Genomic DNA, 21,202 nt, shown 5'->3' on the forward strand with positions numbered 1-21,202 from the left:
CATACAAATAAAGTTTTTGCATTGGACCAGTTGGTCCAGTTCTACTATCTGCTAACTCCCCTCCCCCCTCTTTGTTTCGGTTCCATTAACTCTCCCCCCTCACCTTACAAAAACCTTTCTGACCCCTCTCCCGGCGCTTTCTCCCTCTACCAGCCAGTAGCAGGTCTTGACTTTCCACTATCCTCATCGTCTTTTTTTTTTTTTTTTTTCATCGTCAGCTTTCCCAGTCCGCAGGTAATCAGGAGCGCAGGTTAGCGTGAGTCAAAGCCAGATCTCAGGGAAGAGAGTGGAGGTGGGGGCCGGGAGGGGACAGTGGGGGCGTGGAAAGTAGGAAATGCGTTCTCGGCAAATTTGCCCAAAGTTCTCTTGTGATAGAGCTGGCAGCTTTTACTATTTCCCAATCGCCTACTCGCCAAGCCGCAGGTCCGCACGCCTGCAGGCTGTGCCCCGCAAGCTGAAACTTCATTCAAAGGCAGAGCGAGGCAGCCCACGAGGTTGGGACTGGGAGGTGTAGATGATCTCTAGACCACTTCCTCCCTCCCCGCGTCCCTCCTTCCCTCCTTCCCTCCCCCCCAGCCTCCTTCTTGTAAACAAAATTGCCCCCCTGGGCAGGAGAGGTCGCGCTGGTGCTAGTTTTTTCTCTCAAAGGGTTAATTTCTCCAATCGCATGAGGGGGAGGAGATTTCCCTCTAGACGAGTAAAAGGGGTGATGGACAAACGTGCGGGCACTAAGACCGCAAGGCATTCATTTCCTCCTACCGTGGATGCAGACGCCGGGAGGAGGAGAGCCCCAGACCGAGGAGAAGAAGCGAACCGAGGCACAGGCAATGCTCAACCCTGGATGTAGCTGAGGAAGGCTGGGAGAGAGAACAGCCGCCTGAGACCGAGCGGCGAGGGGAAGACGCGGGGGGGTGGGTGGGAGAAGCAGACAGGCGAACCCTCGAAATCAAGCGCTTTACAGATTATTTTATTTTGTGTAGAGAACACGTAGCGACTCCGAAGATCAGCCCCAATGAACATGTCAGTGTTGACTTTACAAGAATATGAATTCGAAAAGCAGTTCAACGAGAATGAAGCCATCCAATGGATGCAAGAAAACTGGTAGGTGATGCTTTCGCGTGATACTGTTCCCGGGAGCCCTGCGCGTCTTTTTGGTGTGCTTTAATGTCGGTATTCCTTCTCTGGGCGTGAATGGAGCGATGAATCGGCGAGCAGCGCGAGCCGATTCCTAAGTTCCTGGGTCCCTGGGGTGCAGTAGATCCTGGGGCTTCAGGAAGCGTGCGGGTCTGTGGGTGTCCCTGTGTGAACCGCCTCACACATGCATTTCTAATATAGCTTATATAACATAGAACATATGTGTGCATAGAGTGCGACAGGGAAGGCGAGAGAGATGCGACAGTCCAGATTTCCTACCTGGGCTAAACCTCGTTTTCATCTGGATTTGGGTTTTCTTGCTCGGCCTCCCAACAGCCGAGTGTGAAAGGCAGCGGAGGGAGGATCTGGTCTCCGGCTCCCTTAACCCTCTCCAGCCCACCGCCCTCGACTCTTGTCCTCGCCCTCTCCCCATCCCTTGTGTCCTTCCTTTCTCCTTGCAGCTCTCCTACTTCACTGCCCTCCTCTCTCTGCCACTCCCCAGCTCGATTCCTCCATTCTCGGACCCCTTTCCGGTTTTAGAAAGAGACCGGGGGACGGGGGGAAAAGGAAAGGACGATGAAAGCCGTAATAAAAATGAATGAAACCGAGCGAGTAGAGCCACGCCATTATTAAGTTTCTGTTTCACGGTAACGCCTTTAGACTCACACACTTCTAATTTAGTGGGAAGCTGCTGATTGGATTTGAAGCACATTAAAAAAAAGAAAAAGAAAAAACCTCGGTCCGCAGAGTCCTCTTCCCCAGAAAAAGTTCTCATCAGGGAAAGCATCTTTCCTGTTTACTGGATTCCCTCTGCCAATCCTTTTGAAAATCTTTGTGTGGGAGGCGATCCGGTGTCACCTTGCAATATTTAACATGGGAGTGTGTGCTTGTCTCGCTTCTTCCTTGTAGATAGAGCTGTGGCAGAAACATTCCCTTTCCCCGCACTCCCTGGACTGGCTGGTTCAGTAAAAGGCAAACCCAACGCACCCAGGAGCTGAGCAGTGGCCGTCAGTCCCGGGGTTGGGGGACTCGACAGGAGGGTCTGGCCGAGGGGGTGCCAGAGCGCCGGGCATTACACGCACGGCGTGCGCCAGCGCGCGGCGCCCGGGTGCCCTCAAGACCTGCCTTCCCTCCCCTTTCTCATCAATGGGGGAACCCGAGACGCCGGCGCGCGGTAGGCTAAGGCGAGCTGATGCTTTAGGAGGGGGTGTCGCGCCCGGAGCCGGGAGGTTCAACTTCCTCTCCTCCCGCCTTCTGCAGCCAGCCAGAAGCCTCAGAAGCACGGCCGCGGCTCCCGCCTCCCGGCCGCTACCTCCGGCAGGCCGACCCGGGCCCGCTGGCGATTTGTGGCTGCAGCTGGACTGAGCCCGCCTCCTGCGCTGCGCACGCCGCCTGGGGCCCGGCCTGCTTGTGGGCGGGCGCGGAGAACACGGCGCGTTCATCCTGGCGGCGGCGTGGCCGGGAACGCGGCGGGGCGGTGGCGGCTGATGGTTGTGTCCGGCCAGAGCCGGAGGCTAAAGAGGACGCGAGCCGCTCAGGAGGACCGGAAAGTGCGGCAGGCCTCCGCGATGAGGGGCCGAGTCCCCTCCCGGGGGCAAGTCCGCAGCTCAGGCCGCCCCTGCCGATAGCTCCGATTGTGGGTCCGTAGGTGGTAGTGTACCGCGAAGCTTGATCCCAAAGGAGACTAAACATTGAGGGCCGCTGGCACTTCGGGAAACCTCCATGGGTCTTACTACAAATGCGCTTCCTCCTGCTGCGTAGAGGGTCGCACTAAAGTTGGGGAGGGGATGGTAGCCCAAGCCAGCCGGCCCCGATTGCCGCCAGACGTGCCAGCCGTGGGGCCGGGTCTTCTCTACAGGTGTTTGACACATCCTGCCGCCACACAGCTTCCTTCTTTCCCCGTCCCTTCCTTCCCCCAGAGCCCTGTGTGCTCTGCGTTTTCTAACGTCCTCTATGTCTCCAGCTTGCTGCTCCCTGGTTGAACCTGCCTTTCCGGAGTCGACTTCCTCTAGCTGGAAGGACTGAGGCCCACTCAGTGTTCCCTCGCACTGCTGCGGTCCATACCGCCTCTTATTTACTTGTGTTTTCTCTGAGGCCACTTTCTGTGCCTTCCAGGTACTGTTTCCCGCCTTCTTCCCAACATTCATTCAACAAATACTCACTGAGCCAGACAGGGCCTAGCTTTCAAGGGACTGAAAATGGCAAAAATGTGTCAATTTATCTTTTCTTGTTGAGCTTACTACTGTTTTCCTCCGAGCTCTTTATACCTTTCTTCTGGCAATATTTTTTTCTTGGCTTTTATTTATATAGATGAATACTTGCATACATGTTTCTGTCTTCTACCAGATCAGCTCTTTAGAGGCAAAGTTCTTGCCTCATTCCACTTTTGGTTCCTCACAACACCCAGCAGAGTACCTTGTACATAACAGGTGCTTGACAAAGTGCTTGTCCAGTGAGTTAAAATGGTGATTGGTTCCCACTTTATTGCCAGTAAATAAAAAAAAAAAATTTTTTTTCTTTATTGCCAGTACTACCTGTTAATACCTGAAGCTGAACATACTTGGCCTCCCCTTCGTTTTGAATACTGTTTCTTAGTTATTAGGGTTTTCCCCAGCTTCTTTTCCCTTTGTTGACTTAATTTTCTTCTTCCTGGCTTGCATATTGCTATAAAAGAACCCTGCTGGCTGTTACCCCTTGCTTGCAGCTTTTCCTGAACCTAATTGTTCTGTTTTTTTCTTTTATTCCAGCATCCTGGGGCCCCAATTTTATAACCTCCCCCAAACAAAAAACAACCCAGTAGCCTAAAAGCCTTGAACCAGATATGTAAGAAAATGAACGTTTTCTTTTAATTATTTTTGTTAACAGAAGACAGCTCCATAACCGTGGCTTAGACCTTAACTCTTAGGAAGGAAAGTTTAGTAAACCACATCTTTTCCATAGACACATTACTTAAAAAAAAAAAGTCTAGAGGAAAATAAAAGCCATTATTGTGAATCTTCTACTCTGCCTTTTGGGATTTATTTGCAGCTGTCCTTAAAAACCTTAGAGGTAGCCTCAAACAAAACTTGTAAATTTTGAGAATTTTAACTTGCCTCTTAAAAATGAGCTCCGTTGGCTTTTGAAGAACCGTGAGGAAGGCCAGGAGAGATGTTTTGCCAGTATACTGTTAGTGCTAACTACCATCATTTAAAAGGACTTAAAGGTACTTTATTAAACAGACCCTATAATCCGTATTCATTACCTTAGCAAATATTAATGGAATGGAGCCCCCTTTTTGGAGTGGGGTTGGAATGAGGCATGTTTATCAAGTTCATTGCTGTTTTAATGAATGATAACCTTGTGTTCATACTGGCTTAGACATGAAGTAAATACTATAGACCTTTTTTACTTTCCTAACAAATTCTTTCATATATAATAGAAGAGCAGTTGAAATACAAAGTAATAAATATATCCCCTGGGAGAATAATAGCCTTATTTTGAAACTACATGTCAAGTTAAAAATACCCAGGATAATATCACCAGGTGAGAGTTTATATCCTGAGGGAGAGGAAAATGTCTGCTTTTCGCTCCAGAGGGCTTTGAGTTCCAGTTTTACCCGGAAAAGCCCTTGTGATTTGACAACATTGAGAATAGAGATGTTTTGTTCTTTTATGACATGTCTGGCCTTTACTTGTTATTCTCACTAATAGTGGACTTAGTTTGTAAGTGCTGCTAGCAAGGGAGCAGAATTGCTTAGTGATTGTCAAGTTGACATAAAATTCATTGAGTGAGAAGGGAAGCTGGGCTCTGCCTTCTCTTTCAGCAGCCTGCCAGGTTTGTGTTAACAGCAGTGGATGCTAGTTGCTCCAGTTGTAATTGTCTGGCCAATGATGATTATCTTCTGATGTCGGCTGACAGGGTATTCACCAATAGGAAACCAGGAGGCCTGTGCTGACTGCTGTAACATTATGTATGTGAGGTGACGTCATTAAAGGGCTTGCCTAGAACCTCATGAAACCCTCCCCCGCTCCTCTGGCATGTTCCACACATCTAGCCTTTCAATGCTTTGTATCTTCTGACTTTTTTTCCTCCCTCTGTGGAGATGGATATAAGGATTTTATTTTTATAATTTTTCTTCTATATTACATGGTCTGTAAGATAGTGTAAGAATTTTTAGAATTAAATACAGTCTGGCTGAGGAAACCTTTTTATTCACAAACTTATTTTTTACTAAGAAAAAAGTTAAAGAATCATTTTTTAAGAATTATACATTCATATTTTCTTTTTTATATGTGAAGTTTAGAAAATAACAAGGTTTGGAAAGTAATATTTCAATATTAAAAAGCGATATAAACCCATATTAGTATTTTACTGAAAATATAACAATCTTCATTAAGCTTTTAAAATGCAGGCAGGGTATTAGGATATTGTTTTTCCCTTAGCTACAGTTGCTTCGCATTGATCCCTGAAATCCTTGCGACCTTCTGCATGTATTTGTGAGAAAGATGGCTGAGAAATAGTGCAATCTAGTTATGGAGCAGAAAAGGCCACAGAGTTTCATTTAATCAATGACATTACAGCAAATACAAATTTGGCCAGCTGTCTAGGAAAATACTATGGCCACACTGTACTCATTATGTTGCTTGTCACTAATTTAGGAGACTTACAGGTCATATTAACCTTAGGATCAAAAAGTCCTAAGTGTGAGAAACATAATACGGCATTCAATAAACTTTAGAAAGCACCATAATATAGGCATAATATGCTCTAGGTTAAGAATGAAAAGACTGAGAAAATGTACAGAGAAAAATAACGTGATCTATGTTATAATTCTAGAACGTAATGAAATGTGTGGGAACTTTGGTTTGAATATTCATGTATCTTTTAAAAAACAATGAGTATTCATACAATCTTTGGTTATTTAGGATTCCCAAGGAAGAAAACCAGATCAGTGCAAATTATTTTGTGGTTATATTATCCACTTGTATATTTAAATTAGTTATAAATCATATACAGTGGCAGCATTTTCACATTCTGCTTTTTGTTAAATCAGAAGTTAAATTTCAAGGTTGGAGAATCTTTTTTTTTTTTTTTGTGCTTCAAATGAAAGTTTACAAATCAGGTCAGTCTCTCATACAAAAATTTACATACACCTTGCTATAAACTCCTAATTGCTCTCCCTCTGATGAGATAGCACAGTACTTCCCTCCCCTCTTTCTCCTCATGTATGTTTGGGTAGCTTCTGGACACGTCTGCCCTCTCATCTCCCCTCCAGACGGGCGATGCCAACATAGCCTCATGTGCCTACTTGATCCAAGAAGCTTGTTCTTCACCAGCCTCATTTTCCATCCCCTATTCCAGTCCAATCCCTGTCTGAGGAGTTGGCTTTGAGAATGATTACTGCCCTGGGGGAACAGAAGTCTGGGGTCCGTGGCCTCCGGGGTTCCTCCAGTCCCAGGTCTTTTTACGAGATTTTGGGGGTCTGCATCAAGGTTAGAGAATCTTGCTTGTTGTTCTTGATGTGAGATGATAAGTCTGAAGGTGTCAGGGTCACACTGAATTTCATTCCAAAGTCGGTCCACTCCAGATACAACAGTTGCTTTGCATACTTCCTTCAAAGAAGAAGCATCTTTCAACTTTAGGCAGTTGAGGGGGATGGTAGCTTAGAAATACATAAAACCAAAAAAACCAAACCCTTTGCCGTCTGGTCGATTCTGACTCATAACGACCCTATAGGACAGAGTAGAACTGCCCCACACAGTTTCTAAGGCTGTAATCTTTATGGAAGCAGATTGCCATATCTTTCTCCTGGTGAGCAGCTGGTGGGTTTGAACTACCAACCTTTTGGTTAACAGCTGAGTGCTTAACTACTGTGCTACCAGGGCTCCTTAGAAATAAAAAAAAAATAGAGGGCACAAAATAACTGCCTCATCAGCCTTTAGCCAGCAAAGTAAAATGAAGGAATGTGACATTATTGAGGCAGTTCTAGAAGTCAGCTTCGCTTCAGTGATCTGGATATTTGAGCTCTGAGTATTTTCTGAGACAATTATCCAAAAAATTTGTCTTGACGAGCAGCTTAATTTTTCATTATGGATATAGGTGACCAGAGCTGTTCTTTATTAATAAAAACCAGACATCAGTACACAAAATTTGCCTCAGCTCTCTACCTGTGCTCAGTACCTTTATCCACCCCTAGGAGTCCCCAGAAGGAGCCCTAGTGGCGAAATGGTTAAACACTTGGCTGCTAACCGAAAGAATGCAGTTCAAATCACCCAGTGGCTCCAAGGGAGAAAGACCTGGCGATCTGCCTCTGTAAAGATCACAACCTAGAAAACCCTAGGTATCACTTTTACTCTGTCACATGGGGTCGCTATGAGTCGGAAAGCCGATCCACTGCACACAATAGCAACAACAAGGAGTCCCTGGGTGGTGCAAACGGTTCAGGGCTTCACTAGGAACCAAAAGGTTGGCGGTTCAAAGCTACCCAGATTGCTTTGGAAGAAAGGCCTAGCCTTGAAAGTCACAGCCTTGAAAACCCTGTGGAGTGAAATTCTGGTCTGCTCATATGGGGTCACCATGAGTCAAAATCTACTCCAAGGCAACTGGTTGGTTTGTTTTGTACCAGGTCCTAGCTTCAAATCAGCCTGCTGCCATTTGCTTTCTACTTACTTTTGTTTGGCGAGCACAGTCATTTTACCTAGAGAAGTTACCTGTACTGCAGATCTTAATTCTGTTGGTAATCCTAGGAAGTCTGAATGGAAATGTAACATGGCTTTATTGAAATTTTAAGGCTCATAATTTCACTGCTTTATCTGTACTCTGATTATTGTTTGTATGTGTATTTATGAGCAGGTACAAATGTGTAATGTCCAAAATAAGAATTTGTAATTTAAATTTGTTACCAAAGAATCATCCTAAGGCATCAAACCAAACCCATTCCCTTCGAGTCAATTCCGACTCATAGTGACCCAATAGGAAAGAGTAGAACTACCCATAGGGTTTTCCAAGGAGCAACTGGTGCATTTGAACTGCCAGCCTTTTTGATTAGCAGCTGTAGCTTTTTCCTAAAGCACAGTGCCATGTAAGTAATCTTAAATTCAAACTTCCGTGTTTATTGCAACTCATTTGTATATTGAGGATTCGTGGTTTTTAAGTTGTTCCTTATTCCTAGTGTATTGGAATCACCCGTACTTTCAGGATGGCTTTTGTTAAGTGACCCACTGAACTTTTTTTGAAATTTAACTTTAAGCCTGCCTTTCAAAAAGATGGACAAGTGAAAAAGATTTACACTTACCTTTTGTGTGATATCTTTTAGTGTGATAATCACTCATTTATCCTTCTAATGCTTTTTTTTTTTAATTTATTTATTGTGCATGAGGTGAAAGTTTACAAATCAAGTCAGTCTCATACAAAAAGCCATACACACCCTGCTGTGCACTCCCAGCTGCTCTCCCCTTAATGAGACAGCACATTCCTCCTCTCCACCCTGTATTCCCCGCGTCCATTCAACCAGCTTCTGTCCCCCTTTTCCTTCTCATCTTGACACCAGCCGGGAGTCACCCACACAGTCTCCTGTGCCTACTTGAGCCATGAAGTTCACTCCTCACCAGCATTATTGTCTATCTTATAGTCCAGGCCAATGCCTGTCTGTAGAGTTGGTTTCAGGAATGGTTCCAATCTTGGGCTATCAAAGGGCCTGGGGACCTAATGCTTTTATTCTATGTCCTTCAGAGCTGCATATTTTAATTTTCTAAAGTTTTTATAGAAAGGGTTTCTAATTGCAATACGATAAGGAAAGTATCATTGACATAATGTATTTTGGGAAGGGGGATCCCTACTATCTTTTGTCAGATTTTTGATCACATATTTTAAGTGAAATACGTATAATCCCATTTTCTTAGAGATGAACTTCAGATATTTTAGCACAGTCCTTAATTTCTTGGAACTACTATTTTTAAATGATCCTTTGAATTTTGAGACTGAATTATCGGCCTGACATTTTGCAAGGGCTTAAAAAAAAAAAAAAAATTTTTTTTTTTTTTTTAAGTGAACTGTTGTTATTAGCCTCTGACACATGCACAATGGAATGAAACACTGTCCGGTCCTGCCTTGTCCCTGTGATCAGTTGCAAATCAGACTGGTGTGATCGAACTGTATGATACATAGGATTTTTACTGGTTGATTTTTGGAAATAGATCACCAGGCCTTTCTTCCTAGTCCAGCTTAGTCTGAAAAATCTTCAGAAAACTTTTCAGCATCATAGCCACAGACAAGCCACAACTTACAGATGGGAGGTGGCTGCACATGAGGCCCATTGGCTGGGAATTGGACCCAGCTCTCCTACGTTGAAGGCAGAGGCTCTACCACCAAACCACCCAATGCCTCACCTGACAAAGGGTGGTGTTGTTGCTGGGTGCCATCAAGTTAATTTTCGACTCATAGAGGCCCCATGTGATGGAGTAGAACTGCCCTATAGGGTTCTCTTGGCTGTAATCTTTATCCAAGCAAATCACCAGATCTTTCTCACACAGGGCCACTGGGTTGGTTCAAAACCAACCCAGTTAACAGCCCAGTTAACGGAGTGGTTAACCATTGCGGTGCCAGGGCTCCATTAACAAAGTATAACACAGGGTGAATGAGAAAAGGATAGCTCCTCAGACTGGGCCAGGAGAATAGGACTATACAACAGAAGTATTCAGAAAAAAGAAAATAAATAAATAAAAAAGAATTGACAGATTATTTGACAGGTTGAGAATGTTAAAAAATAGTGTCGATAAATTTAGAATAGAGTTGTTGACATATTAGGGAGATGTTCCTTTAAAGCTGTGAAAGTAGAAAATAAGGCATACATATATTGATCCAGGATAAAACAAACCTTTACAATGAAAGAAAATAATCATGCTATATTATTAATAATATAAAATATTATTAATTCCTTAGTGGTCAATAAGTACATCTTTAGAATAGTTTAATACCAACTATTTATTTAACTAAATAATTGAAGTAATACTTCGTAGAGTATGTAGAGGAAGTCAGAGGTTTAAAGATAGTATACTTGAAAAACAAACAACAGCATAAACATTTTCTAGAAATATGGGATCAATTCATCAAATTAACTACTTAACTTTTCTCTTAATGGACAGTATACTAAACAGTTCTAAGATCATCAAAAGTTCAGTGAAAATGCATGGTAAATATATATGTACACACACAAACATACATATGTAAAGAGTGGCTTTTTTAAAAAATGAAAACTGATATTTCATTAAGGATCATTTCTTGTCTATTTTTTGCTATTAGATTATCTTGCTGAGTTAAAGATACTCCTCTAAAATGTGCTGTAAAACTACCCCATAGGGTTTCCAAGGAATAGCTGGTGGATTCAAACTGCTGACCTTTTTTGGTAGCAGCTGAGCTCTTAACCACTGCGCCACCAGGGCTCATACAGGGATTAGAAGAGGAAAACGAGTTCCAGGCCTGACCGAGACCTGAATGGGCAGGACCACCAGGCCTTAATCATCCCTGTATTTGAATATGGAGTGTGACAATCAATAAAACAATGAAAACTTGCTAGCACTGTAAGCACATAAAGTACCTGTAATTTTTGTTTTTGTACATTTTATTGTGCTTTAGGTGAAAGTTTACAGTGCAAATTAGTTTTCCAATCAATAATTCATGCACAAATTGTTCATTGACATTGGGTGCAATCTCTACAACGTGTGAGCACGCTCCCCATTTCCTCCCTGGGTTCCTTGTTTCCATTCATCCGGTTTCCCTGTTGCTCCCTGCCTTCTCATCTTTGGTTTTGGGCAAAAGTTGCCCTTTTGGTCTAATGTGGTTGATTGTAAGGAGCACATTCTTCATTGTTTATTTTGTAGGCTCGTCTATGATTTGGCTGAAAGGTGACTTTTGAAAGTGTCTTCACTTTCAAGTTAGTAGGTTGTCTTAGGGAATAATCTAAGGGGTTCCTCCAGTCTCGATCAGACCAGTATGTTTGGTTTTTTGTTTTTAATTTGAACTTTGTTCATTTTTTACCTGTTCTAACCAGGACCTTCCATTGTGGTTAGAGTGGTCAGTTGTAGTAGCTGGGCACTATCTAGTTCTTCTGGTCTCAGGTTAGAGGAGGCTGTGGTTCATGTGGGCCATTAGTCCTTTGGACTAATTGCTTCCTTGAGTCTTCATTTTTCTTCATTCTTCTTTGCTTGAGGAGGGAAGAGACCAATAGATGCTTCTTAGATGGCCACTCACAAGCTTTTAAGACCCGAGATGCTATTCCCCAGACTAGGATGTAGAATATTATCTTAATGAACTGTGTTTTGCCAATTGACCTAGATGTCCCCTGAGACTTATGGTCCTTAGCCTCCAAGCCCAGTAGTTTAGTCCCGATGTCTAAGAGCACACGCCTCCTATGTGCTCTTATACGTATGAGTGTACATGCAGCATTTACAAATACATATGTAGAAATATCCGCAGTCACATCTATATATGCAAGCAGGTGTACTCCCATACAACCCCCACACCTATTTAGCATACATACTTGCCTGTGTATCTACTCACAAATTATTGTTGATTATTATTGTTGTTGCAGGATTGTATATGTTCAGCATTTGCCAGCATAATTACAAAAAAACACCTATTTGCATTACTGGGCATAATGAATGTTAAACTGTGTAGAAAAATAATCATGAAGAATTATTATTTTCTGAATATCACTTGGGTGGAGCCCTGATGGTACAGTAGTTAAGCGCTCAGCTGCTAACCGAAAAGTCACAGTTTGAACACACCAGCCGTTCTGTAGGAGAGAGAAATGGCAGTCTGCCTCCATAGAGATTTACAGCCTTGGAAAGCCTATGGGGCAGCTCTTATCAACACTTTTATAATTGCAGAAAGTCAAGTCACCTTTAAGGATGCTTCTGTCATAAAATATTTACAATTTCATCTAAAACAAACCCATGACAACAGATTTGCGAATTTTCTTTTAAAGCTTTAGCCTAGAAAATGTTTTTTGTCTGCCTTTCTGTGATATTAATATCATACACTCAGCTTGGTTCTGTATTCTGGGAGCTTCTTTTCGTCGCAGCTGAAAAATCCACCCAGTGCTGCCTGCCTTCAAGCCAGGTTCTCCTAGGGGCAGATTTTAGTAGCTACTGGTAAACGGCCTCCCCTTGTTGACTGAAAAGAATAAAAAGAAAAAAAATGTGTGGGTTGGGGATATCCCTGTTCTTGGAGATCACCTGGGACAATATGAAGAATTAAGGAGTACGTTTTTTTTTTTAGCTTTGTTTTATAGATTTAAATTCTCTTCCTAAGTCTGAAGAAATATTAAAAAGAAATGAAAACATTTAAAAATGTGAAGATGCAAGAAAGAAAACACTCTTAATTTGCTCTTGTGAATTTATCTGTGCCTGTTCTTTCCTAATGAGCTATTTGTTTACACTTGGAATATATTAAGGATATTAGCCTTTTGTTCAGGGCATCTAGTTGCAAACAATCTCTTCTCCATGACGATTTTCTGTCACCTCTGATATGCCAGCTTTCCATGGTTGGGAGCAGATCTAGCCACTAATTTAGGATATGAAATGGAAATGTGTCTTACATCATCATCTAAATCGATAGAAAGAACTTCGTTATCTTTACAAATAGCCTGTAGGTCAGTAGCTTCAGGGAGGAAGGGAGAGAGAAAAGAAGGCAGGCTGTTGGCTGGGTTTATCCTGTTCATTGTGGGCAGAGAGGGATTAGTCTCTCTGACTTTCTAATGTATTCTTGAACTCCCCTATCAATTGAATTTGTTTTTCAGTTTTTCATAAGTATAGTGATGAGTATTCACTATGGTATTGTGTGTGGTGGTTAGGCCCGTGGTCTCAGGAGCCAGTGTGGTTAGGTTCAAATCCTGATTTCACCACACAGGGACTGAGTGACCTTTGGGCATTTTAATACACCCTCTATGCATCGCTTCCCTCATCGCTATACTGGAGATAATGATAGTAATAGTATCAGGCCTGGTGGTTGCGAGGATTAAACAAATTAATGACACGTTCAGCCCTTAGAACAATGCCTAGCGCATATACAATTTTATTGTACCGTTATTGTTGTCTGAGGAGTCCCTGGGTGATGGAAGCAGTTAACGTGCTAGACTGCTAACCAAAAGGTTGGAGGCTCAAGTCCACCCAGAGGCACCTCAAAAGAAAAGACTGACGATCTCCTTCCAAAAAGTCAGTGCTTGAAAACCCTATGGACCACAGTTCTACTGTGACACACATGGAGTCGCCATGAATTGGAATTGACTCGACAGAAACTGTTTTTTTGTCAGTTTGTTTGCTTTTTATTTTCTGAACCATAGACTCAGTGGGATAAAGAGGGAAAAGGGAAGCTGTATGGGATCATAATTAAATTCTTGAGGTAACCCAAAATGGCTGTGCAGTCAGCCCTCCAGAGACCAGATAAAGACCCTCACTATGTAGGAGCAGGTAACCTTGGGTGGCTCGCTTGGTTAAGCTAGGCTTGACTATTAACTAAAAGGTTGGCAGTTTGAACCCACCCAGAGGTGCCAGTATATCTGATTCCGAAAGATCACGACCTTGAAAACTTTATGGAACAGTTCTATTCTGCACACATGGGATCACCACAAGTTGAAATCAACTCGATGGCAACTAATAACAACAACATGTAGGGCCACTAGCAAGGTATCTCCTGAGGCAAAAAGAAAAAGTATGGTACCTCTTCTGCCTTAAAAAAAACCTATAATCTACTTTGAAAGATTCCGGCAAGAGAAAACATTTTTGTTAATATAAACATGGTTTATTTCAACATGGGGGCCAGCTCTACTCTGAACATTTGGAAACATTTTTAGAAGCTAGCTTTCTCTTCATGTACACATAGCAAATAGTGTGAAGTGTAGGCACTCCTGGTAAGAGACACTGATTATTAATTTATTTCCTAAAAAACACCTGAGATTATCTCATTCAGCAAAAGTGTGATAGTCTATATGTTATACACATTAAAGATAAAATTATTCTCTTTCAATCAGGAAATCACAGTGACTCAGATTTTGGGGTTATGAGCTTGCAAGTACAGTTGTCCTTCGGTATCCATGGGGATTGGTTCCAGGACCCCCGAGGATACCAAAATCTGAGGATGCTCAAGTCCTGTATATAAAATGGCATCGTATTTGCATGTAACCTATGCACATTCTCCTGTATACTTTAAAACATCTCCAGATTACTTATAATACCTAATACAATGTAACTGCTATGTAAATAGTTGTTGCATCACAACTGAAGACTTGGTCGGCAAAGTAGCCTTTTTCTTCTATGAGTTTCTTGATCTGTCTGGCAACGTTGATGCTGCCTTGGCATTGATGCAGAATCCCCCATAATCTTGAAGTTCTTGAGGTTGTAGTGCCTTACATAGCCAGCCATCCACGCCTTACTAGCCTTAAACTCCTTCCTCTTGCTCTCCTCAACCCCCTCACAATTAGCCTTTGAGGGATTGCTTTGACCACTTTATTGCTTTGTAGAAGCCATTTTTTCACAGAAACAAAGGGCACACACAACACAAGTAGCAAACAAACACATCTTGAGGTGAGCCGTGCTCAAATGAACATGAGGGACACTGAGGATCTGTAAAATGGAGGACGGCTACAGCAGGGTATGCTTACACATCCCTTCATCTGTGTGATTCAGCAAAGTAGTTGGCATGTATGGCAAATTCCAGCTTTTGCTTTTTGGAACTTTTGTTTTCCAAGTATTTTCTGTCTGTGGTTGGTTGAATCCACTGATGCAGAACCCCTGGATACGGAGGGACAACTGTATGTGCTTCAAGTAAATCTTTGGACATTGTTCAGAGATTTTTTATTTCAATGAAAGAAGCATGGCGGTTTCATTTTTTGGTGAAGTAATATGAGACTTTCACACATCAGTTTTTTCTTATATGCTTGAATTGTGGTAAACCTTTGGTGGATAAACCTTTTAAGGACAGTGCTTTCTTCTAGTCCTTTCATTCACAAGACAGGGAAATCCACTAGGGGACTTCTACATGCTCATTCATTCTCCTGGTTCCCCATCTAAGCCTGAGGTTGCCATTGCAGCACACTTTGTTATGGTAGGAGCCCTGATGCACGGTGGTTAAGCATTTGTCTGGTAACCAGAAGGTCAGTGGTTCGAATCCATCAGCCACTCCTTGGAAACTCTATGGGGCAGTTCTACTCTGTCATATAGAGTCACTATGAGTTGGAATAGACTGCAATGGGTTTGGGTTTTTTTGTTGTTGTCATGGTTGTAGTTGAACAGGTAAAGCACGCTTGGCTTATTACAGTTTTATAACTGGCCTCCGAAACATAAATGAACTGGTCCACTGGGGTGCCTGTCAATTGCAGAGTAATTCACTTTTCTCACTAGGCAGCATAGATACTTGGAATGTGTAGTTTTAATTGCAGTTTTGTCTATTAGAAAATTAATGACCCAGAGATCTGGAAAATGAAGCAGTTTTAAATTTCGTTGAGGCCAAATTTAAGAAGCACCCATTTGTCAGAGCAGTAATGTGTCTTTTCTTTTTGTTGTCTGGTAGGCAGTAATTCTCATGAAGCTGTAGAAAATTTATGCTCTTGTGTGTCTCAAAGGAGTGCTACAGTTGGTACTGACAAAGAAAGTAAGAGAAAATTAAGAGCTCAAAGAATGTTATGATGCTTAATTAGAAAAAAAATAAATGCCTTTATGGAGTTTTGTAAAGGAGTTCTCTTCAACCTTTTTGCTCACATTCCCGTAAAAGAATTTTGAAAAACTATGTGCTACTTCCCATATTTACAATTTTTCATCGTAAGTGGAAATTTGTTTTTTAATTTTATAAAATGGGTGAAGATGGGGATCGACTAATGACAGTAAATATTTCATTATATGATGATAAGAGATTTATCTACTTTATTGAAAATATGGAATGAATCTGAAATAAATCACATAATATTTTTATCCATGGCTTTATTCAACTGGGTAGTTCCAAAAAAGCATTCTACTTATATTTCAAAGAATCAACAGCACTAACCTATATTGTTTCTGCTTGTCCTACATTCAGAACATCCCAACAGGAGCCAAATTCACTGTTGACGGAAACATGTATAAGGCAGAGAAGAGACAAAATTCTGTAGGTTTAAAGAGGCTTAATTTACCATTAAAGAAGACTTCCCTTAAGCCAGCACCTTTAAACTTTCCCTCTGTGAGGTTTTTTCAGACTATCTAAGAGGTTTTCTTCAAACAGAGCATGCACCATGGTCAGATTTTGGTTGTATCTGTCTTTTGTAAAATGAGAGACCATTTACTGTAAGCACAGCCATGTTTTCAGGAAGTTTTAGAAAAGTGTACATATGGGATGTTAAGGATATGGAAGTCAATTTTTTTAAAGCTATCTGTATGTAGATACTCCCTGGGAAGTTTTTACCTATACTCAGGAATGTGTGTGTAAAGATCCCTGGAGTTAAGTGAGTGTGACGGTGGAGTTTGAGAGTGCACCCTGGTGAATGCAGAGGGTCAGTGAGAAGGGGGAAAAAGGAAGATTACCGTTCTGTCTCACATCATTGTTCATTTTCATATTGTTTTGAGGCTACAAGGAAAAAGATGGATAGGGCATCAAGTGTCTTAAAAATAAGTTTTCTTGACTGCAGAGAAGGTTATTGATGGAAAGCATTTGGAAAGTACATATGGGTAATCATTGGGATTAGTCTCCTACCTGGTAAAGCAGTTCCTTATTCTTGACTTGCTTATCCACTCAGACGATGAGGACTTGCCTAAGAAGCTCTTCTCGTCCATTCACTTGGGGTGGTTCTGTTTGAAGCCTCTTCTACATAAAAAAAAAAAATAGTGACCTGAAAGTTATGTCCCTCCATTATTCTTCCATTAGTCCCTGTTCTGACTCTAGCTCTACTTTGTTCCCACTTCGGCATGACCATCTTGTGTGTATTTGAAAATGGCAATATGTTCTCTGAGCCTTCTTTTCTAAGCCATTTCTTAAATATCATTTGCAGTCCACTTGTAATCCACATAGATAGTTGTGTGTGGCGGGGGGGCGGAAATTAGGTCTCTTTTGATTTGAACAACTAAATATTACCTGTTAGGAAACTACTAAGAATTTACTAAGGCTAAAATTAGGCACTTATACATTAAAATGAGCCAGTGTGTACTAGAGAATAACTGAGGGTAATGGCTGCCGCCCAGTGCTTTGGAACATTACGAAGCTCCTACTATACATGGCATTCTAGAAATTTTAAGGGCAGTCTGTTTTCAGTGAACCACCAGGGCTGTCTTGTGTTGCAGTTGTTTTTTTAATATCATTTTTGCATTCATATTGTAACAAAAAATTTTTTTGAGCCTATATTTTGTGATTTCTGATATTGAGCATGATTGCCAATGTTGGGTATGATTGCTGATATCAGATGTGATTGCATCACTTGGTTGGTACTTGGTTCTTTACTCCTTTGTAATTACTGAGTTCATTTTCCACTGATGGAAGAAAAGTTTGGGGGCAAAAAGCATTTCAGAACCATGCTTTAAGTCAGTGGTTCTTAACCAAGTATTTGAACCACCACCTGGAGAGTTTGTTTCCCATCAGAATACAGATGCCCAGGTTTCACTTTGGAGATTCAGATTTAGCCGGTCTGTGGAGGGGCCCAGGCAGGTATAATTGTGAAAAGTCTTTCTAGATGATACTTACAGTCGTCTTCAGTGAGAAGTACTGCTCCAAATAACCCTGATCCCATTTCATTCTTTGGGTTTGTCTTCTCAAACCTTTGATTTCACATCACAAACCAAAACCTTCGTCCTCTGCCAAACCTGTCCTACCTCTCTTGTCATCTGAGACCAGGACATAACTATGCCTGCCACCCAAACTAAGATCCTCGCCTCACTCCTCTCCCAAGTCTTGTGTGATCTGGCTGTCAGTTGCATTCCATTTATTCCCACTGGCTTCTTTTATCCCCACCCTCTCCCCACCGCACCACTGCTTTATCACTCCTCTCTGTTCCTTTGATGTCAGCATTATCTTTCTAAGTCACAGATACAATCATAGCACTGCTGTGATTAGCAACCTTCAATGGCTTCTCATTGTCTATAGGACAAATCCAAATTCTTTTTGAATAGTTTGAAAGACCATTCAAAATCTGACTCCAAATTACCTTTCTAGTATTACTTTTTGAAGTTGTGTTTCTCCCATGTCTGCCTATTCAAATGGGAATTTCAAAGCCTTCCCCTTTCTCTCTTCCACCCATCAAAACCCATTGCTCTTTCCTTTTTGATTTCCTGGAACTTGTTTCATAAACAGATTTGTATTTTTTCTTTTAGCTTTGAAATCAGTGTCCATCACAGAATTTGACATACAGTTGCACTCAATGCCTGTTGAATAAGTGAATGCCTGTACACATGGATACCCATTAAAAATTCGACTCATGGTTACCCTATAGGACAGAGTAGAACTGTCGCATAGGGTATCCAAGAAGCCACTGGTGGATTCGAACCCCCAGCCTTTTGATTAGTAGCCAAGCTCTTAACCAGTATACCACCAGGGCTCCACACACATGACTACACAAGGCTGTTACTCACTTTTGAGTGTATGTGATTTTATCCAGCACATTTTGATCGTATCCTCAAGTGAATCGGAGAGCTCTGGTGGCACAGTGACTAAGCACTTGGCTGCTAACCAGAAGGTTGGCAGTTTGAACCCACCAGCTGCTCAACATGAGAAAGGTGTAGCAGTCTGCTTCCTTAAAGATTTACAGCCTTGGAAACCCAGTGGGGCAGTTCTACTCTGTCCTTATAGGGTTGCTAAGAGTCGAAATCGACTCAGTGGCATGGGGTAAGTGAATCATGGGAGACTATCCAGTGCCTTATTGAAACAATAATAAAAAACTTTTCCCTTCATTTAATTTGATTCTTAAGAGAAAAGGATATTAATTTGGGGTGACTCATTCTTAGTGAATCCATGCCAGTTGTTGGGGATTATTGGTCCTTCTCCAGGGACTCAAACTCTAACTGCCGTAATCAGTTACGTTTTTAAAAGAGATTTTTCTAAAATGGAGGAGGCAGGGAGGGATTGGATGCACAAGGGAAAAATGGAAAAAGAAGAATATGGTACCAAAATAGTAAAAGTACTGTGTAAAGATGGTAAAATAATAATTTATTTCTCCGTTTTCCCAGTTTCTGTTAATTTTTTTTATATTGTTTTCTGTGTATGTATGGATGGCATGATTACGCGTGTGGTTTTACTTTTTCATTCTCTGTTAACTATAATGTACTATTATTTTTATACTAAAAGAGAAACTTCCTTTAAAAAAAGGGTTTGTGCAATATCTGGTATCAAGTAACAGATGCATTTTTAATAAACATTAAAATAAGCAATGCCATTAAACATAAAGGCCATTTGTGAGGACATTCTTACTCCATTCTTTCTCCAAATGAATAGGTTTTCTTAGCTTAAGGTAGAGATGAGCCTTGCTGTTGATGTCACAATAAATCTTCCTTCTCTTTCTCCAGTAACAAATTGGTCAATTGATTATTTCTTAGTGGGAAGGAGTCATACTTCTTGAAATAAGGGAAGGTGGTAAAAGACATTAATTTGACTTTAACATTGTAACTTTTAGGTATCTATTTTCAGGATTGCATCTAATGGGGCAGAGGTTCCCCAGGGACAGTAGTCATCTAATCTAATAGAGATAAAAGATTAAACATAAACCTGCCCCGAGGGAGAAAAAAATGAATAGAATAATTGGCTCAGGGACCTTGTGGCACCTGGAAACAGATGCTGAATACATACCTGGAATATATCATTAACGAATAGATCCAGCACTGCAGAATGCCTAGGAGATTGTATGTCTGAATTAGAGGAGCTAGAAGGGTTTTGTTGCCCTCTGAAATGAAGGTTAAAGGGCTAGCGTAGTCTACAAAAAAAAAAAAGAGAGAAAGAAAAAACAGTTGCAGACCAGTCAATTCCAACTCATGGGGACCCCATGTGGGTCAGACTAAAACTGCTCCCATAGTGTTTTCAATGGCTGATTTTTCAGAAGTAGATCACGAGGCCTTTCTTCCAAGGTGCCTCTGGATGGACTCAAACCTCCAGCCTTTCAGGTAGCAGCCAAGCGCGTTAACCATTTGCACCATCCAGGGATTCCCGGTTTTATCTAGAGGCTTTGTGGACCCAGAGAACTTGATATGTCTGAGCTGGTAACAAGTCTCATGGATCTGATTGGGAATAGTGTGGCAGGGCTTTTTCACAGGACTACTTTGTACAGAAGATCTTACTAGTCCTGGGCATTGCTTTGGACTCCTGCATTCTCTAGACTTCCTCTTAAAGCAAAAAGAGAGAGATTTGGGGGTGCGTTTGAGTCCATGGAGAGTTGTTGTTGTTAGGTGCTGTCGAGTCGGTTCCAACTCATAGAGACCCTATGTACAACAGAACTAAACACTGCCCGGTCCTGCGCCATCCTTGAAATTGTTGTTATGCTTGAGCCCATTGTTGCAGCCACTGTGTCAAATCCATTTCGTTGAGGGTCTTCCTCTTCTTCACTGAGCCTCTACTTTACCAAGCATGATATCCTTCTGCAGGGACTGGTCCCTCCTGATAATATGTCCAAAGTATCTGAAACGAAGTTTCACCATCCTTGCTTCTAAAGAGTATTCTGGTTGTACTTCTTCCCAGACAGATTTGTTAGTTCTTTTGACAGTTCATAGTATATTCAATATTCTTCGCCAACACCATGGAGAGTAGTTTCTGTTTTTTACATTATAGTTACCCTGTAGTTGATACTAGTCTTGCCTCTCTGTTGTCTCAGCTTTCAAGATGAAAAGCACAAGAAAGGGGAAAGGGAGCTTAGAGGAAAATGGTTCAAAATTATATAGGATACCAAACCCAAACGAAACCCACTGCTGTCAAGTCGATTCCAATTCATAGCAACCCTATGGGACAGAGCAGAACTGCCCCATAGAGTTTCCAAGGAGCACCTAGTGGATTTGAACTGCCGACCTCTTGGTTAGCACCTGTAGCACTTAACCACTAAGCCACCAGGGTTTTAAAAATCTTCTGTAAATGATTCAATGATCAACTTGGTTCTATA

At 41.8% G+C, this 21,202-nt stretch overlaps 1 protein-coding gene across 2 annotated transcripts in view; it reads left to right on the forward strand.

Annotated features, from left to right (window-relative positions):
- Positions 1-533: 533 nt before the first annotated feature.
- The window catches only part of ELOVL6 (ELOVL fatty acid elongase 6), a 168,369-nt gene continuing 147,700 nt past the window's right edge, over positions 534-21,202 (forward strand). The window contains exons 1-2 of one of the 2 annotated variants that reach the window (XM_003410398.4): positions 535-824; positions 981-1,101. In XM_003410398.4, the coding sequence (XP_003410446.1) occupies positions 1,013-1,101 (89 nt within the window). In that variant the 5' untranslated portion in view covers positions 535-824; positions 981-1,012. Of the gene's footprint in view, positions 1,102-21,202 lie in introns of both variants that reach the window. The other variant, XM_023548580.2, reaches the window with a different exon arrangement.

Source organism: Loxodonta africana, chromosome 5, assembly GCF_030014295.1.
Source record: "Loxodonta africana isolate mLoxAfr1 chromosome 5, mLoxAfr1.hap2, whole genome shotgun sequence".
Lineage (NCBI taxonomy): Eukaryota > Metazoa > Chordata > Mammalia > Proboscidea > Elephantidae > Loxodonta > Loxodonta africana.